Below are 19,236 nucleotides of genomic sequence, written 5' to 3' on the forward strand. Positions count from 1 at the left end.
ATGTTTTCGAGTCTCTAAGCAAGATCACCGAACACGCGTTCGAGAAAATCGGAAACGTTGTACACTAATTACTGAACCAAAACAGCAAGAAAACGCTTCACGATGCTGGCGTCCCTTCCGACAACCACATAAATACTTCGCGATAGCAGACGATCGTGAAGCTGGAGCACTCTCATCCGGGCTCTTTGGCCCGCCGTTGCTGGGGCGTCACGCGTCATCGGAAAAAGGTCAATGGAGATAGCAAGCTTAGAGGATTCGACTATGACAAGCTAAAACACATCAGTGCTAAAGCGCATCTAGTGAGCTATAGTTTTCGTTATATGGGGGAACTGTGACATCCACAAGGGTGTCGTTGCGGCCCTAGCCTACCGAACAGCTATTTCTTCTTCACTACAGCATTAAATAACTGCAGATGACGTACAGGCAAGCACTAATGCTGTACAATGTTAAAGTTTCCTACGTAATATTCGCTGTACAATGACTTAATGCAAACTTGGGTTTCATTATTCGTATTCGATTAAAATGAGAAAAATTTGATATTCACACTCCCTTATAAAATGTCAATCATATCTTCGCTGATGAATTCGTTAATGCACACACACCAAAGCTTGTGTTCTCGTCCGTGACTGCTGGAAATATTCCTGACGTGCCTCAATTGCGCTTTGTCTAAGGGTGGATCTCTCATCGTTAAATGGCAATTGGCACGTAGATATTTGATATTTGGCACCTTGAAAAATAATGGGCCATCAAAACTGTTGTGAAACCTATAGCAAACAGTATTTATTAGGTCATATAAAACTGCATTGTAGTGAGCTGTGAAGGCGACCATTAGACACTGATGTTGAGTCAGTGGTGTTGTCACTGCTAAGAAAATGGAAGACAGGCGGATGGTTGTCAATGGTTAGAAGTATTACACAGCAACATTAACCGCAGAATGACACCTAGCCAGGAGCCGACGAGGGCTTTACGTAGACGGAAATTAGTGGCATGTACAGTCGTGGGTATCCTTGCACGCTGAAACGGGCAACGTAAATAAAGCAGAATGTTTTCGCATATTTGCGTGTGCAAAGAACAAATATCAGATATAAACCTTCATTCGTGAAATCTCCAGCACATATATAGGTGCCATTCAACGCAGAGGTCACCACGGCCAGCCCAGAGCTTTTTCTAGAGTAAAATCCAATACAGCCGCAGAAGCTTGCACGTTTTCGTGAGGTGAGCAAGCGAACGGTGCCGACAATATACGCAAAGCCAGCGCAGCCACGCGGCAGCACATCGACGCAAGGTTGCCCAGGTGCAGAATATCCTGGAGGCGTGGCTCAATCTATGTTTCTACAGTGGCTGCAATAGCACTCCGCTGAGTGAGGCCACACACTTGTGGGTTCAACCAAGCCTACCCACGGCTTGAACACGTAGACTTGCCGTGGTAGCCTAAAGAGGCCGTGCTACATTTTAGATGCGAAGCGTCTTATATCGGAGTTCAAACCGGTGGTGGTGGCGTGCGGCGTGACCACCCTTACTGCGCATTCGCAAAGCCTCTCCACACACCTCCTCTCCTATCCCCCTCCCCTTCCTCGCTCCCCCTCTCCACTTCCGCTCTGAAAAGCGGGCTCGACATGCCGAAATTCTCTCTTGCGCAACGCCGCGATAAGCGCCAGCACATGCGCATCCCCTCCCCATCTCTCCTTTCCTACGCTGCCCCCCTCTCGCGCGCCTGTCGACCGCGTTTCCCGCTCGCCCTGTGAGAAATAACGACCAGGCTAGAGGGAAGACACGACGCGTGTAGCGTTCCTCTTCGCGCTCCAAGACGCGAGGTCTATAGCATGCCCAATGTCGGTACACTCTGAGGAAAAAAAAAAGAGTCAAAAGAGGGTCACGGCCGCGTGACTCTCTTTTGGTATCCATTTGACCCCTTTTGGAAGGTAGATGAAGAGAAAGAGAGTTAGCATTTCGGCTGGAGTCACGGGACTCTCCTGAAGCGCGTTTCGATTGGCTTCCGTGATGAAGGCGCCGTCGCATACGCCATATGTATCGCTCGTTTGCCGTTCGGCGCCGTTCTGGCGCGGTGGCTCGCCACGCTCGCAGAAGGAGCCAGCCGGCCTGGCGCCGCGCCTCGGCCTCCTCTCTCAGTCTGCTCAGTCTTTTGGAATGCGTCGCGGAGGATGCGTGAGTTGCGTCAGTTGCCTGTCGGGCAGTTCTGTGTTCGAACAAAAAAGCGCATCTTCGGTGGCGTTGACGCCAGGCTCCGTGCTCGAAGTCACACTTGCAGGGCGGAATATTCATGGAGCTGCGGACACGGACAACGTGCACCTGTTAACGGTGAGCGTACTGCTTTCGTAGGTACTAATTATACAGCTTTAGCTGGGCGTCTGCAGCAGCTCTGAGGAAGTTATCTGCCAGCCATTTCCAACAGCAGCCTGCGTCCGCGGGGCTGTTGCGGATGCCCAACTAAAGCAGTCAGTTAACGGGTTGACACCGTTATGCCCGTTGCTGTACAAGCTCCCATTAAATGAGCGATCCAACAATTATCAGGGGTCATTTTTTTTTGCTGAACGCACAATGTGTCTGCACTGCTGAAGGTGCAAGATGTCGTTTTGAGATACGCTTTAGTTTACTTCATAACAACATTTTCATCAACCTTGAGTGTGCAGCGTGCCTCCGCGCGTGGGAACGTGGAAAAAAAAGCCCGTCAACAGAACGCTTAGATGCACTATATGTTATGGTTTTTCTTGGCTCAAAGACGGTAGTTTGAGGTGCAGATATAGTAGGATGCTTCCAGCGTGTACGCGTTAGTCACCTAAGCTGGAAGGGCCTCGCCGGTAAGGCGAAAAAGCTAGAGATTTTCGACGGGGCGCGTTCTTTCAGCCGCCGCCGTGCACGTTTTTCCTTCGTTTATGTTTGCTGTTTTCATGGTTTGCCAACATCTCCGATGACGCGATAACAGAATCGAGTGAGTGTACGGGATTGTTCGAGTTATGTGCGCTAATTCTAGCATATGGCATGTCTGATCTCGACGTAGACGGCATCCGTGCGCGATGGGTGTCGTTCGGGCGTTCGTACTCGAATGTGCTTGCTGAGTATTTAAGGATGGGTTACGTTTGTAAAACATGCGGTCAGTAACCGCTCACGGCGTGCCCCTGACTGCCGGAGGATACGCTTGGGTGTCGGAATATGCTGGCGCAAAGCCGCGCTTATTCTGAAACCAAACTTTGAAGTGATTTCTCAGAAAAGAAGTGCTTTCAATCGTGCATAGCCAGCGCCTATTGCGAAACGATGTTCGCGCTGCCTTTTACGTGAAAATTTGTTTTCGTTGGGAAATTATTTCGAACGAAACACTCGTGTCAGATGTGTGTACAGTAACGGTTTGTTGAACAAAAGGTGGTTTAAATACGAATAATCAGTGTGCATGTTTTGGTTATTCCCAGAATCCCGGATCACTTCTCCCGCCTCTTCACTCCAGCAAGGTGTGAGAGCGGGCTAGTTGGTATTCCATAATACTAAAACTTTAGCGCGAAACGAGCACGGCGGACAAAGAAACGACGAAGACAGGCGCTAACTTCCAACTATCGTTTATTAAAGCAACACACACATATATACCTGTCACATGTGATTACACAGATATCAGTCAACGCAAAAGGGGACACTTATATAAATAAAAGCAGCAAAACTACGCAGGACCTACACGTGCGGGTGAATTTAAGTAATCTAGTTCCTTTTTTGTTAGTGCGATGGATGGCTTGCTGATGCAGCTTCCATTAGCAATCGCTGCCGCCTCAATGATGAGCCTGATGCTATCCTGATGGTTTCTTGGCGGCTCATTGCGCAGAATGTAAATGCGTGCCTTTATTTGACACTACATCAGTGTTGGCATCTCACCCCAGGGCTGGGCAGAGATACTCGGAAAAGTATTCCGGAATACAGATATCGAAATACATGAACTGGAAGCCTAAAATACAGATACTGAGATACATTTGCCTTAAACGTAACGGGATATTTCAGATACTTTCGCAATGAGACGAAAAAAGTATTCCGGAATACAGATACGACAATACAGATACTAGAATACTTTTTTCATTTCAAGGATGCTCATACTTTGCAAAGACATTTATAAGTGCAGCATAATGTTGTAAGTAAAGTTGCAGCACATTGATACTTTGAGTTCATTTATTTATTACTTACAGTACCCTCAGTGCCATTAAGACATTAAACAGAGAGGGGGGTTACAAAGTACATAATTTGTAATAATGATATAATTACACGTATCAGCTGAATAAATAGTACACTATTTCGCAGTAAGAGTAACAAGCATTAGACACCGAAATCGACATACTGGGTGACAACAAAATGTGCCATGCTAGAAACAGCACAGTTTAAGCAAATCACTCGAATCACTAATGAACTCCAGTGAATTGAGAAAAAGTATGCATTTATTTTGCACATAAGATCTGCGTTGCTGAGAAGGTTGCTGTGTGAGCATCTCAAATAGGCTGTCTTCTAGACAGTGTCGGTTCGGCCTCAGCACAAGACTTGCGCGAAAGAAGAAAAGTCTCTCTATACCGCTGCAGACGAGCACAAATTCGTGTTATTGTGAATAAATACCGCCTTCAAAGCCGGGTAGCCCTGCAGCCTGGCGATATATGTTCTCGGGTTATCTAGATACCGAAACACTTCCGCCCTCACGTGGGTTGTTCTGACAGTTCAGAAGCCGAAGTCGGCCCCACCTTTGGAATCCTCAACCGTCTTGCCCGGTCGGAGCCGGACCAAACGGCTGAGGATTTTGCTGCCCATATAGGCCGGTCATAATTACCCACGCGCAATGGAACCCAATACGTCAAAACTGCACAATTCAAACATTCAAACATTCTAAAGTCACGTTGTTTGAAGGTGAGAGGGTTTAAGTCCTCTCAAGTCGCTCCTGCCATCTCTCTAAACAGGCGTGGAAACAGGGACAGCTGCTCAGAGCGCCCCATCACAAACTACAGCAAGCACTCGTCGCCTGGGGCGAAAGGGTGTCGCCAACACCGACGCTACCAGCACCCATTTCAGCAAGCTGCAACAGGCGAAGTCGGCTCCGATGGTGGGGGAGCCTGGTACCACAAAAGACCGTCTCACGCTTGTGATCAATTAGAAACGCACCCGGACACGCTGGAGAGGTGGCTGAAAGCGCGACAAAGATAGCCATCTTTTAGTCACTTCCGCCGCGACTATGGGAACTGCTTTTCGAAGTGCCGCCGCTTTGAGAACTGAACGCACGCGAAGCATTGCAAAGCCTCTGATCCAAGGCGGTATCCGCGCGGGGGGTCACGAAGTAATTGCTTGCCACACGAAAAAATTAGGCGTGCTGCAATGACCTTGAGAGATAGCGACTTTCGTCGGCAGAGGCCGACAACACTGCCTCCGCGATTCTGCTGTCTGTGGCGTGGCGTGCTTTACCACATGGGCCATTCTGCGCATGAGGAGAAACCATCGCCGCCCTTTCTGTCGGCGACCGGCGGCGCGCCTTTGCTTGTCTTGGCACAGAAACAAACAAAAAAACCCTCATTCCCCCCTTGGAAACACGCCTCAACTCATTTCAGAGAAAAAGAAATGTAACGAGATGCTCCTGTCCGGCATAGTATCGCGATACAAACGATACATCGTAAATGTATTTCACTACTGAGATACAAATACATTTTTCAAATGTATCTCGATACAGAAATACAGACACTCAAAAGTATCTCTGAAATACTACCGCGATACTCTTGTATCGCGATACTGCCCAGCCCTGTCTCACCCTAAGGATAGCATCAGGCTCATCATTGAGGCGGCAGCGATTGCTAATGGCAGCTGCATCAGCAAGCCATCCATCGCACTAACAAAAAAGGAACTAGATTACTTAAATTCACCCGCACGTGTAGGTCCTGCGTAGTTTTGCTGCTTTTATTTATATAGGCGTCCCCTTTTGCGTTGACTGATATCTGTGTAATCACATGTGACAGGTATATATGTGTGTGTTGCTTTAATAAACGATAGTTGGAAGTTAGCGCCTGTCTTCGTCGTTTCTTTGTCCGCCGTGCTCGTTTTGCGCTAAAGTTTTAGTATCTTCACTCCAGCTGACAGCCACACTCGGGGAAATGAAGGTGTCGCTATGGTCTGGCGCGTCACCGCTCGTGATGGAAAAATCAATAGCGGCGTTCGCCCTGTCAACCGAACGAGGCAGTCGGTCCTACATTTCCTTTGGTTGGACAAGACGACGTAGGAAAAGAGGGGAGTGGCAAACACGCAAAGGAGCTTTAACCAATTTTGTTTGTTGTTTAAAAGAGGCTCACATGATCTTCTGCTGCAAGTTTATGGCCAAGTGACGTGTTACAAAAGCTGCTATTTGCACGTTGTGTTTTACACGATAACCGCAAAAAACTGGGTTGCTTACCATGCCTGTTTGCATTTGATGTTTTGTTGTGAGTTTTCATTATGTCCGTGTGAACTACTTATTGTGTAGATTTTGCAAACGTTTACTGCAATTTCATTTTCTCATCATAATGTCACCTTCTGCTTTTCGGATACCGTTTTTAGGGTGCTCACACTGAACAGGAGCGACAGCCTAGCAAGTCACAAGTTTGATACCTCCAGCCGTCACCACTTTTTCACTTATTCTTAATCATCAGGAATAAAGACTGAAACATGACGCCGATTTCTGCAGTTTACTTTGTACCATATGACACTATGCACATCAGTCAGACATGTTAGTTGGATATACTCATACAAGCATGTAAATGAGGAATACCTAATCTTCTTAATTGGAAATCACAGACCATCTTTTCGCGCTTTCTTTATTACTTTCCTGCGAAAGGTGTGTTGTTTTGACGACTTTTATTAAAATAATGCGAAAACTGAACTATTCTTTTTTGCAGTCGCTGGGCAGAACGGCAAGCATTATTGGACTTGCTTAAAATGAATACTTCACTATTTTCAACAGTAGTCGCGCTAAAGTAGAGCAAGGGTCAAATGAGTGGCTTAAAATAGTTGTGGAGTCGCTTGACGCTTCGGTGTGGGTCAATTGATCCCCGTAGGAGTGTTACCGGCAAGAGTCGTCTGACTCCGTATAAGTGGTAACGTGATCCTTCGGATACGAGTCCCTCCGCTTTTGCTAGAGGGCCAGGGAACTCTCCTAGAGCGCGGCGACACTGACCCACCAAGAGAGTCACAGTGACTCTTTGAAGAGAGTCGTAGACGTGGCAAATCAGAACTCTCCGAAGAGAGTCACGTATACGCTTTTTCTTCTTAGAGTGTAGCATGCGCAGCGAATGCCAACGGAATGCGATTGTGCAAGTGCTCCGGCTTCACATCGCGTCATGGTCCCCTTTAGCGGAAGATGGTGTAATTTTGTTCGTTTGCCTTCTGTAGAACTCGAGTGTGTGTAGTATTGAAAACTGACATGAACACCAAAATAATGAAAATTATTGGTGCACGGGAACTGAAGTTATTTGTCGTCAGAGTTCAAAGCTCTAGCAGAAGACGACAAAAAAAGAAAACGTTCCCTTTCACATTTCACTCGGCCACTTACGTCACTGGCTGGGTCCATTCATCGGAAAGTCGCAGCGTACCTAGCGTCGCTTTGGAATTATTTTCTACATTTTTATATTCAGAAAGAGGAGTCCAGGAAGTGTAAGAAATGTTATAATTTTTACAGCGAAACAGTGTGCCCTAGCTGGGGCCATAATAATAATTCATCCGACTTGCCGTGTCAAGCTCATCAAAACGCATCACCAATGCCGGCTTTGTCGTCGCTGTCACGTCCAGGAAAATAACACTAGCGCAACGAGTACCAGAAGAAGCGACCAACATGACATGCCTAACTTGTCTTGCATGGACCCTTTCACTGGTGAGGTACCACCCGGTAAAGCTAGAGGGCGCGGCCTTGATTCCCGGCAATGGCAGACGCAATTCGACCGGGCCGAAATGTAACACCAGCGTCGTACGTAGATCTAGGCGAACATTTACGAGCCCCAGCTGGTCAAAATTATTCCGGAGTTCCTCACTACATTGTGGCGCATAATTATACTACACTGTGCTGAAGTAGCATGCCTAAAATTATCGTCATTACTGTACGCATACGAAACACGGTTATGGTTTTCCCATAAATTCGGCGTGCACGCATGCTTGGCGCGTAGCGGAACGCATGCGGAAAATGCACATTTTATTTATTTTTTATTTTTTGTACTGCAGACCCGTTGGGCTTATTGCAGGGGTGGAGATCAGACATCACACATCAGTTACAAAAAGTCACGTAACCGCAATTAATGAGCACCTCCTGGTAAATAATTGCATTGTTCAATTGGCTAGAAAAAGAGTGTGTTTGAATGTTCTAGCTTGAAAGTTAAAAGATTTAGTTTTTGACAGCTACGCGTATGGGAACGATCATAAACCCTAGTGTCCACGATTATCAGAGAACATTTGTGTTTTGTACGCTTTATGTGATGATATGACCAGTGGTGCTACAAGATCGACACTAAGCTATAAGAAATGAAGCGGCCTTATTATCGTTCACTCATAAAAACGTGATAGAATTTCGGTCCAGGTAATGGCTGAAATGTCTTTGTGTCCCGAGACATCGGATGAAAGTTCGTGTCGTCAAGGAATCGCGACTTGAACTGCTTTCCGATGTCACCAATTCATCTTCGGGCATTACGCCATTGTGAGAATGCTGCACTGGCTGAGTTGCTTCTTAGAAACTAGCTAGCTTTATTTGTACAGTAAAACTACCGAGAAGTGTCAATTGTAGGACGCGGATGTGAATTAAAATAGTATCAATTGCTCCACATCTTCTTATGTCTAGCTGGAAAATGTCGCAAAAGAAAGCTGACGCCTTTAGTACGCAGTAAGTTGGCCACACTCCTGAAGGACGGCTGTCCTGTTTGTCTTGCCGGATTCAGTCTTGGGTAAGAAGTCCGCGAAGAACACACCGCCGTAAAGGTGGTTGTGGGCAGCGCAGTTCTCTGCGTGAAATACAAACAAGAAGAAAAACATTGCTTAAACACGTGTCTAGGAGAATGTCCTGATGTGTGCACAAACAATCCCAAATGGATGGCGCCAGAATCATCGCAAAAAATCATCATGCCCTAACGTAACATATCGAGCCTGGATGTGATATTTAAAGGGACACTAAAGGCAAAATGAAACTCGGCGTGGACTTTTGCAATACCATTCTAGAAACCTCGCAGTCATTGTTTCGTGCCAAGGAAATGCTTAGTTTGAAAGAAAATCACGCTTTAGTGGTCCGCCTACTGTATGCTGAATTCAAAGCACCCTCCTCTCAAGGACTCGTGACGTAATCAATCCCCAAAACCGCCCCTAGCAGGCTTACAAGGGTTAAGGTTTCGGCAAGTTGGTTCATTGTGCGAAGAAGAGAAAACAGTGCTGAAGTTCAGACGGACACAACGGAAGACACACGACGACAGGCGCTGACTTATAACTGATTTTTATTTCTATGAAGTAGGCGCATTGAGTTATGACACTCAGACACACGTCACTGCCATTAATGCGCTATCATCAGTCTGACATCAACGTTACTGCATCACAACTCTGTGTCACAAACGTGCGCGAATTATCTCGAATCATCAACTGTCTGACTTGGATAAGCTTGCGTAGACATGGCGGATATGGAAAATATCACCTGCACCGACTTCACGAATGCAGCTAAATTCCTTTCCGATGCCTCATCTGACGGCTTTAAAGTAGCACATGTCAATATTCGTAGTCTTCGGAAACATTGGAATCAGTTCTGTGCCATCACTTCATCATCTCGCCCAAGTTTCGATGCTTTCGTTCTTAGAAATCAACATTCCATCCGAACATTTTTCACAGTTTGCTCTGCCGGGTTACCAGTCCTTTTCGTACACACGCCCAACAAGAAAAGGAGGAGGCATCGCAGTTTTTATAAGCAACATATGGGCAGCTTCAGAGTTATCGTTTTTCTTTTCACAAGCCGAAGTGTTAGCACTGCGATTGAACACGCCCTCTTTTTCGGTGACTGTCTTATCGGTGTATCGGCCTCCCAATTTCAATGCGCGGCTTTTCTTAACCGAACTTGAGTCCACGCTATCACCCTTATTGCTAGAAGAGCATGTGTGCATCATAGGCGACGTCAACATTGACCTTTTGCGTCCCACTGTAGGCCTCGTTGCTGATTATCTAGACAGCCTTTCAAAATGGGGCTTAGAGAGCCGAATAAATCAAGCGACTCGTGAGGAATTTTTGGCTGGCAGGCTCGTCAGGTCGTGCATTGACCACGTTTTCGTGCGTGCGCATAACCTGCTCACAAAAACCGCAATAGTACAAACGAAGCTAGCTGACCATTACTTTGTTTGCGGCTCAATCAGCTGTCCTCATACGATGACGATACCAACCAATACAAATAAACCAATATCGGTGCTAGATCAAAAAAAATTTGATAGACTGGTAGCTCATTATGACTGGAATTCTTTTTTGTCAATAATGGCTCCTGGTGATCTCTATGATAAAGTCGTAGAAGCGTTCATAAGTTTAAAAGAAAGTGCTGCGCGAACGATACATATTTAAACAACGTAACTTGGATAATAAATGGATGTCAACACATCTACTCGCGGCAATAAAAGAAAAGGACTTGCTTTGGACACAATGTAAGCGTTATCCTAACTGTTCAGACTTGCGGGTCAAATTTAAGCAAAGCAGAAATAAGGTTAATGCTATGATTCGCTCGGCTAAACGAACTCATTTCCGAGCTAAATTTAAGAATGCCAGTAACAGCAGTAAAAAAACATGGGCGTTAATTAACACCTTTAGAGGCGTTAACACTCGCGTCCATATTTTGAATAACTTTTTTTCGAGTCAAGCCAACAGCGCACAGGAGACTGCTGGCAAATTTAACAGTTTTTTCTCCCGAACAATTAAAAACACAAATTCCCAGGTAGGCCCGTGTACTTTAGGTCACAGTGTTAGAGAATCGGCTTGTCTGCCTTCTATCTCACAAGAGGACTTACGCTCTATAATTTTCAGTTTAAAGTGTAACAAATCTGCTGGTATCGATGGTATTTCTATTACTGACTTGCGTCATACATTTGAATACACCCATGAAGTTCTGCTAGCACTACTTAATCGCATTATTTCTAGTGGAGAAATTCCCATAAACTTGAAAACAGCAACCTTTACAAAAAAACGGTGCGCGTGATAAAATTGAAAACTATCGTCCAATATCGATTCTGCCTTCTATAGCGCAAATACTAGAAAAGCATTTACTGTTAACGATGACAAGCTTTCTCGACCGCCACAACATTTTATCACCCTGTCAGTATGGTTTTCGGCAGGGGAAAAGCACTCAGACGCTATAGGAAGACTTCTCTGATCAGTTGAACGCAGCGTTCGATAACAACAAGGTTGCCTGTGCGCTACTTGACTGCAGCAAGGCTTTCGACAGTGTCCATCATACCTTGTTATTGGATAAACTTTTTCAATTAGGATTTAGGGGTGCTTTCTGGTCTTTGTTGGTAAATTTCCTCCAAGACAGGCGTCAACTAGTATCCGTTGGGCAATCTCGTAGCGCGTTCCAAGCCATCAATACCGGCGTTCCACAAGGATCGATTCTTAGTCCGCTGCTATTCAATGTATTTGTAAATGACCTTCACAGCGCGATACCGGTTTCTCTATATCAATACGCCGACGACACTGTGATCTTGACGTCTGCTAACAACTTCTATAGGCGATTACTCTTCTGCAGTCAGCTGCAACTAAAGCCATGGATTGGTTTCGTGACAACCTTATTAGTATAAATGTGTCTAAAACTAATTTAATCTGCTTCCATAATCCGTTGAAGAAAGTAACCCTTGACTTTCCTTTCATTTCGCATTGTTCGAATTGTTCATCCTGCTCTTGTAGGCCATTACAGTATTCATCTGTTATGAAGTACCTTGGCTTATACATTGATAGCGACCTTTCCTGGAATAGTCATCTTGCCTACGTTTGCAAAAGACTTCGCGCTGTGTCTTGTCTACTATATAATATAAGATACTACATGCCGTTTTCAGTACGTAAAATGATAACACAGGCTTTAGGCTACAGTATACTTTGTTATGGAATAACCATTTACGGGCACTGTGCTGTCCGGTGGCACAATAGATTAAACAGAATATTACGTTCGATCTTAAAAAATATTTCTTATGACTTGAACATGAACTCAGAGAGAGACATTTTCAAAGTGCTCTTAATGCCGAACTTCAATGATCTCTTAATTCAAACGGTTGTTTTAAAACATTTCTTGTCCAAAGAATTCCTGGTTCCACATGTCGCTTCCCGTTCTCTAAGGCCCAAAGTCCGTTACTGGAGACCGCGGTGTTCAACAAGGTATGGAACTAGAATACGAGCCCATTATGTTCCAACTTATTTCAATGTGCTACCCCCCAGCATTTTTCGCATAAAAACAAAATACAAATTAAAGAAACTGCTACGGCGTATCTGTCGATAATTTTAATGCATGTCATGTCTGGTGTTATATGTACTCATTTGCAAGCATGCTACTGAACAGTCATCTAGTGTGGTACCTTGCTTAAGACACTTTCGCTGTATTTATGTTTTTTGTTCACTCTCAATTTCTGTAATTGCTATATATTGCTAATAACTATCGCTTTTATGCCCTGTTGCTTCTAATCTAATGTGCACGTTGTTATTTTGTCCTATCATCGCTCTTATGCCATGTACTACAACCTTGTAACGCGTTCGGTTTGTTTCGCTGTCTGCCAGGCTCTGCCACTCAAGCCACCAATAGGCTTTGGCAGGCCTAGCCACATGTACTGCTTTATTTGAAGAAATAAAAGGCATTATTATTATTATATATTATATTATTATCTGAATGTTAAAAAGCGAATTTCATTTTGAGAGAGGGTTCGAGATGCCATTTTAACAGATTTATCTTTAAGGCGTCCTATTTGAGCTGATTCAATTATTCTCTAGTTCTTTTTTCTTTGTGTCTGGCAATGACAGTTGTCTAGCCAAATGTCGGCCACACTCCTTACGGTGGATACCAAGGGGGCGACTGATGGATTTTGTGCGTTATGCTCGTGTTCCTTTAACCTTACATTTAAGCAACTTCATTTTGGACCTGCCTATCTTTTACTGCAGGTTAGTAGGATCAAATACACATGTTCCGCGCATTCTACGAAGCTGAGTTTATGATTTTTTGCGCAGTACTGCTGCTTACTTGCTGTGTTGTTCACTTTCGCACACACTGCCGATAGCTTTTTTGGCGCAGAGCATAGCACTCTCACAATGGCATGTTTCGCTATCTTTTTGAAATTATGCGCAATCCATTGCATATATGACATAACAGTAAACTTTTGACCTCTGTTGCAGTCTGATGCTGATTGCCTGTGCTAGGCACTGCTGGGGGCGAATGCGGGCTGAAATGCGGGTGATGAGCACCATCGGTCTCTGAGCACCATTGATGTGAGCGATCCAGCTTTCAGCGCGCTGTGTGCTCCATCGATTACGATGGAAAGCGGCGTCACGTCAAGGGCGCTCGACTAAGTTGTGTGGTGTCTTCAAACCAGAGGCATTTTCGTTTATGTGTTTGTTGTTCCACCGAGTGAAGAAGTACAGCCTTGGAAGAAAAGTGCTAGAAAGTTTTACTAACGGTATTTTTAGAGATACAGAGGTACGGGCTGTTCAAATTCACCTTCAAGTGTTTAGTGCCTATACTAAGTGTCCATTAGAATAACCCTCCGAGATAAGCTCCGACCGAGTGCCTTAAAACAACCGCCGGCCGGAGCTAATTGCCGAGGTCAGGTGTATAGTCATCATGGCCGGCCTGTACATTGTAGCGCGTTGCTCGGCCGGCGCGCGCCCTGTTCGTTTTCCTCATCATCTGCTCGCTCGCCGAGCGGGGCTGATGAGCTAATTAGCTAGGCGGTATACCTAGGTACATAAGTTGGGACATGCTATGACCAAGCTAATTAAGACATAACTTGTTAAGACCGAGCTAATTAAGCCACATTGTACTGTCAAGCTGTAATTAGCCACATTAGCCCTGTCAAGCTAAGACCGAGCTAATTAAGGTAATGCTAAACAGGACGATGCTGATTTGGAGCACGCTAAGTGAACCCAAGCTAATCAGGACTTGCTCAATAATATCATGATAATTAGATCGTGATGATTAAGCTTCATACTAGTTAAGGCCGCTGTAATTAGGGCTGTGTTATTAAAACAGTACCAACTAATACAAGACTTTTCAATATTATGTTAATTAATCTTTCGCTAATTTCAGCTAATTCATACCATCGACATTGAGAAGAAGCTGACGCGGTCTTCACTCCGAAGCAGACCGAGTAGACTGAGTAGACGCTGAATCACGTCAAAAGGTGGAAGCAGCTAGGTAATCGCAAGCTCCTTTCATGGCTCCAGTCTTGCACGAATTGTGCAAGCTGGTCAAATTATTTTAGGTGCAAAGAAGCTGATGCTTAGCCTCCACCGCATGAAACGCTTGAAATTCACAACGACACTATGACAGTCACGAGTTTAACTGGGGCCTTCTCAGAATCAATGAGTTTGTTCACGAGTTCGCGTGTCAATCAGTTTGATTGACTGACGCCCACGGCGAAGATCGGGTCCGCCCACCACGTTCGCACTTGCTGAGGAGCGCTGCTCACGCCGCAATGCCAGCGAGCGGTACGACTCCTCTATGAGCGCTTAATTGCACAGACTATGCACACACGCACGACGAACTAAAGGTTATATCGTCACCTGATTACGATGTGTCGAATTTAATTTCGCCGCGCTGACGACGTGCCACACACAGCCGCGTTGCTGCCATGAAGCAAGCAATAATAATAATAATAATAATAATAATAATAATAATAATAATAATAATAATAATAATAATAATAATAATAATAATAATAATAGCTGGAGTTTAACTTCCCAAAACCACGATATGATTATTGGGACGCCGTAGTGGAGGGCTCCGGAAATTTGGACCACCTGGAGTTCTTTAATGTACACGGGTCTCAAACATCGTCGTCTCATCGAAAGTGCAGTCGCCGCGATCCCGCAACCTTCGGGTCAGCAGTCGAGCGCCATAACGACTAGACCACCGTGGCGGGACCATGAAGCAAGCACCCCTGGTGACTTTTGCGGGGAGAAATGTCAACATATACTTGTTTTTGGAAACATTGTTTCTACCGAATAGTTACAGCAGAAAAAAAATCCCCACCATATTCGCGAAATGAATGATGTTAGAGAAGTTTGCTCGGAGATAATCGGGTAAACCGTGAATGCTCCGTACAATTCCTCCAATGTTCTATAAAGACGTGACACCTTGTTATAGTAGCGATTGTGGTCGGGTTGTTGTAGAGCCACAAACGGTCGTAGACCTTGCAGCTATGGCCGAATGTGTGGTCCAGGTAATCGCGCTTCAAGCGCGCGTCGGCGTCACCAACTTCAGGTAGCGACCGCTTTCGGCGCTTGGCAGCTCCGTTCCCGCGCCCGTACCTGTTCGAGGTTCTCTTGCCGACGCTTCCGCGGTGCTTCGGCTTCGGGGGCTTGTACCTCGGGGTCCGCACGACGCTGACCTCTCTCTTCGGCCTCGCAAGCTCTTACCGCAGGGTCTTGGCTGCCAGCCCACGCTGCTGCTGCCTTGCGAGCCCTCCGCTCCGCCGCCTTGCCTTCTTCGTTCACGTTATTATTACCGAAGCACACTGACTGACGATTGTCGAAAAAGAGAGGAAGCGCGCAGTTGTGGCCATCTAGTGGTCTCCTATCAAACTAGAGCACGCGGCGGAGTGGAGCGAGCGCCGCATGCTACAGTTGACTATGCTATATGTGGTTTTGCCTGCATTACTATTATCATCAAGGCGTCCAAAAAACAAGAGGGAGACTTCTCTTTCGCGCGAGCGTGCGCTGAGATGGTTATACTTTGCCTGTGTTACGCCAAGCTAGCAGGAGCAATGAGAACTAGCGGCTACTACGGCGATGGACAAGCCCCGAGCATAGGGAGCAAGCTTCTAAAATCTTAAGACGAGTATTGTAAGTAACACAAACCTGCCCAGTTATTTATCTGTAATCTTCGATAGAAGGGAAACGAGCTGCACGAGAGTGCTGCGTGTGGGCGCTTGTTGCCTCAGAGCAGTCCAGGCAGCAACTAGCGTCAGCCATGTACTAAACCCGCTCCTTGTGTTCTTGCGGGCTGCGTTTCCCATTGAGCAAATCGACACTGATCTAGCGGCTCCGTGTATGCTGAATCCTCTTCGGACGATGCAGCTGAGCGTTATATCTGCGAAAGGCTGATTGGAAAGTGCGTGACTGAACTGGCGGTCTTGGACAGAAAAACCGCGCCAACGGCTGATCACGCTCTCACTGCAAAGGCTGCTGCGCTCCACGGCTGTTCTGGCAATTGAGGCATCTCGTTTCTGCTATAAATGCCCGGTTTGGACGAAGCCAGAATCACTTCAGAGTGATCCATGCAGCAACTAGCATCAGCCATGTACTACACCCGTTCTCTGTATTTTTACAGGTACGTAAGTGTTTTGACGTTTGTCTCAACGTCAATTTATAGCTCCTGGATCGCTCTGCATTATCGCCTTCTTATATGAAACTTGCAGGGGGTGAAAATCGGCTAAAATTACTTCGACAGGCTCTTGGGGACAACCCACCGCGTACATTGAAGGAACTAGCTGAAGTTTTGGTCGACATGACCCCAAAACTAGATAGTACAACAACCATCAAATCGGACATTAAATGCTTAGTAGAAGACAACAAACAGTTTCAGACGGACATGCACGAGATCAAGAGTTCGATCGATGTCATGAATAGGACATTTGAAGAACTTAGGACTCATGTGCACAATGTGCACTGTGAACTATTGTGGAAGTTCGCCAATTACTGGGGGAGGTAAAACAAATGCGACAGGAAATTATTGAGCTGAAACAATGCAGTCGTCGGAACAATTTGGAAATTAGAAATGTTTCTATGTCAGCAGATGAATCAGTGCGAGACATGATGCATAAATTAGCAACTTCTTTGAAGATGGAGCTTAGTGCCGAATATATCGATGTAGTGCATGGTGTTTTGACCAAAAATAAGGCTGAACAAAACATTGTCGTAAGATTTACCTCCATTGCAGTCCGAGACGAAATGATCAAAAATGCCAAGAAAGAGAGATTGTCTACGTCTGCACTTTGCTTCCAAAACCATGAACCCATATTCATCAATAAACACCTTTGCCAAGAGAATAAGATTCTTCTCGCAAAAGCACGCCAGATGAGAAGATAGGAAATTAGAAGCACCTTTGGGTATCGCAGGCCAAAATTCTAATGCGGTAAGCCGACAATTCTCGTGTACTGCATATTACCTCTGAGGACGACCTCAGAAAGGTAGCTTAGAGGACTCTCAAATGAAGTCTTGGTTACCACATTAATTATGGCGTTATTAGTCCGTGAAGTTGAAAGCGAATTTCACGAAACATAGTGTATATCGGTACTAAATTGTAACATTGGCAATTTTCGTAGAAAAAACAATATTGTGTTCCTTTTTAGCACAGCACAATTTTAGTTTTGATGTTATAGGTTTAACAGACACTTTGCTTAGGGAAGGTGAGTACATATCCATTCCCGGATACAGTCTTGGTAGCAATCCGAGGGATAGAGGTTCACGTGGTGGTGGAGGGGCTTTACTAATCAAGCAGGCGTTGCCTTTTAGCTTAACCCAAGGTATTGAAATTATTAACATTTGCGTTGAATCTCCAATTATTCTTTTAGATTCAAGAAAGGTGTTAGGGGCGAAGCACTTTAGGGTCTCGGCGTGTCGGCGTGCATCGTTCATCGTCATCTGCTGTCGGCACGGTCCATTTTTTGAGCCAAGAGAGGGCGCCACCACCTAAGCGCTCGCCAGGGGGCGAGAGAGAGCGAACGGCACGTGATGACTATGGAAACGCTTTCTGCGACGAACGCTGAACTACCAGCTCGCAAGAAACGAGAACGCGCCCTCGCCCGCGAGAGAACGCCGACGCAGGCAACGTCTGCTAGCGAGTTTGTTCACTGAAAAACACATGGTTGATCCCTCCGTCATGGGAATCGGTATAACACGAACGTAAAACGTGTCCTTAGAGAGCTGGTGAAATATTTACTTCACATTGACTTAAGAGAGCTTGCACATTGTCTAATGGTGTTTGGCAGCTCTATCACCGTATAGCGTGGATGCGCCCACGTTGACGCATGGCGGTACATCTCCATCCGGACGACTAACGTCCATGATCAATAATTAAACAGAGCTTTGTGGTGCCTGTACAGGTTAATGGTGAGAGGTCAGAGCGCAATCAGAGAAACCGGTGTGACAAGAAGAAGAGAGTCGCTGATTGCACGTAGAATTTGGGCTGAGGTCGCTATCCCGCTGCTTGTCAAAGAGATGTGAAACACCATGGCCGGCCTAGAGGGAAACGCAACGCGCGTCGTGTCTCCTTCCTGGCTTGGCCGCGATTTTTCTCGGGGCGAGGCAGGCGCGCGTCGCAGAGCTATTGTTAATATGGATGAATGCTATGAGCGAGGCGGAGGCTACGGCTAAGCTCGCCACCTCGCGGTGTGTTATTGCAGTGACAATATTGCACTGCTCCTATTGGAACCGCACCGAATCGGACAGAACGCCTAGCAGCGATGCGCTGCAGGAACTAATCCACGGTCATGATGCATTACTTTCCTTTACCGCTCCCAGACGCTGGCACCACCTCGCCGACCAAGAACACTGCGTGAGGAAAGTGTGAGATATATAAAAGGCGTGGTTGTAAGGCTTCCAGCATGTGTCACCGTGGCACAGTGGGTAGGGTGCCTGGCATCTGTTGTCGCGGACCAAGAGGTCGTGGGTTCGACTGCCGTTGGGGAAACTTTTTCTCTTGATGTTTTTCTTTGCCATCTCATCGTGTACAATTTTTTCGACGTCATTTCCTTGACGGAAATACGTCAATGAAATCTTGGTGCACCCCGGCATCAAACCATTTTGGGTTGAAAACTGACTGCTCGCACTGCACAACCGTTCACCGACCACCCCGTATATATAGGCACTGGATCTTGACCTGCAACGTAGTGCCGGTGGGAGATTCCTCTTATGCGTAGTTGAGCAATAAAGATTCGCAACGCACACTCCATGCTTCGCCTCTCCACAGGTTTTTTTGGTACAATATACCGGCCGCCAAGCTCGGGTCTGCCGGTTTTTTATGAAACTTTTGAATCTATCCTTTCAACCCTT

At 45.9% G+C, this 19,236-nt stretch overlaps 1 protein-coding gene across 1 annotated transcript in view; it reads right to left on the reverse strand.

The window, feature by feature from the left end:
• Positions 1-6,901: 6,901 nt before the first annotated feature.
• LOC119384087 (uncharacterized) overlaps positions 6,902-19,236 on the reverse strand; it is a 159,717-nt gene continuing 147,382 nt past the window's right edge. The window contains exon 9 of the mRNA XM_037652379.2: positions 6,902-8,975. Within this exon, the coding sequence (XP_037508307.1) occupies positions 8,848-8,975 (128 nt within the window). The 3' untranslated portion in view covers positions 6,902-8,847. The remainder of the gene's footprint in view (positions 8,976-19,236) is intronic.

Source organism: Rhipicephalus sanguineus, chromosome 2 (assembly GCF_013339695.2).
Source record: "Rhipicephalus sanguineus isolate Rsan-2018 chromosome 2, BIME_Rsan_1.4, whole genome shotgun sequence".
NCBI lineage: Eukaryota > Metazoa > Arthropoda > Arachnida > Ixodida > Ixodidae > Rhipicephalus > Rhipicephalus sanguineus.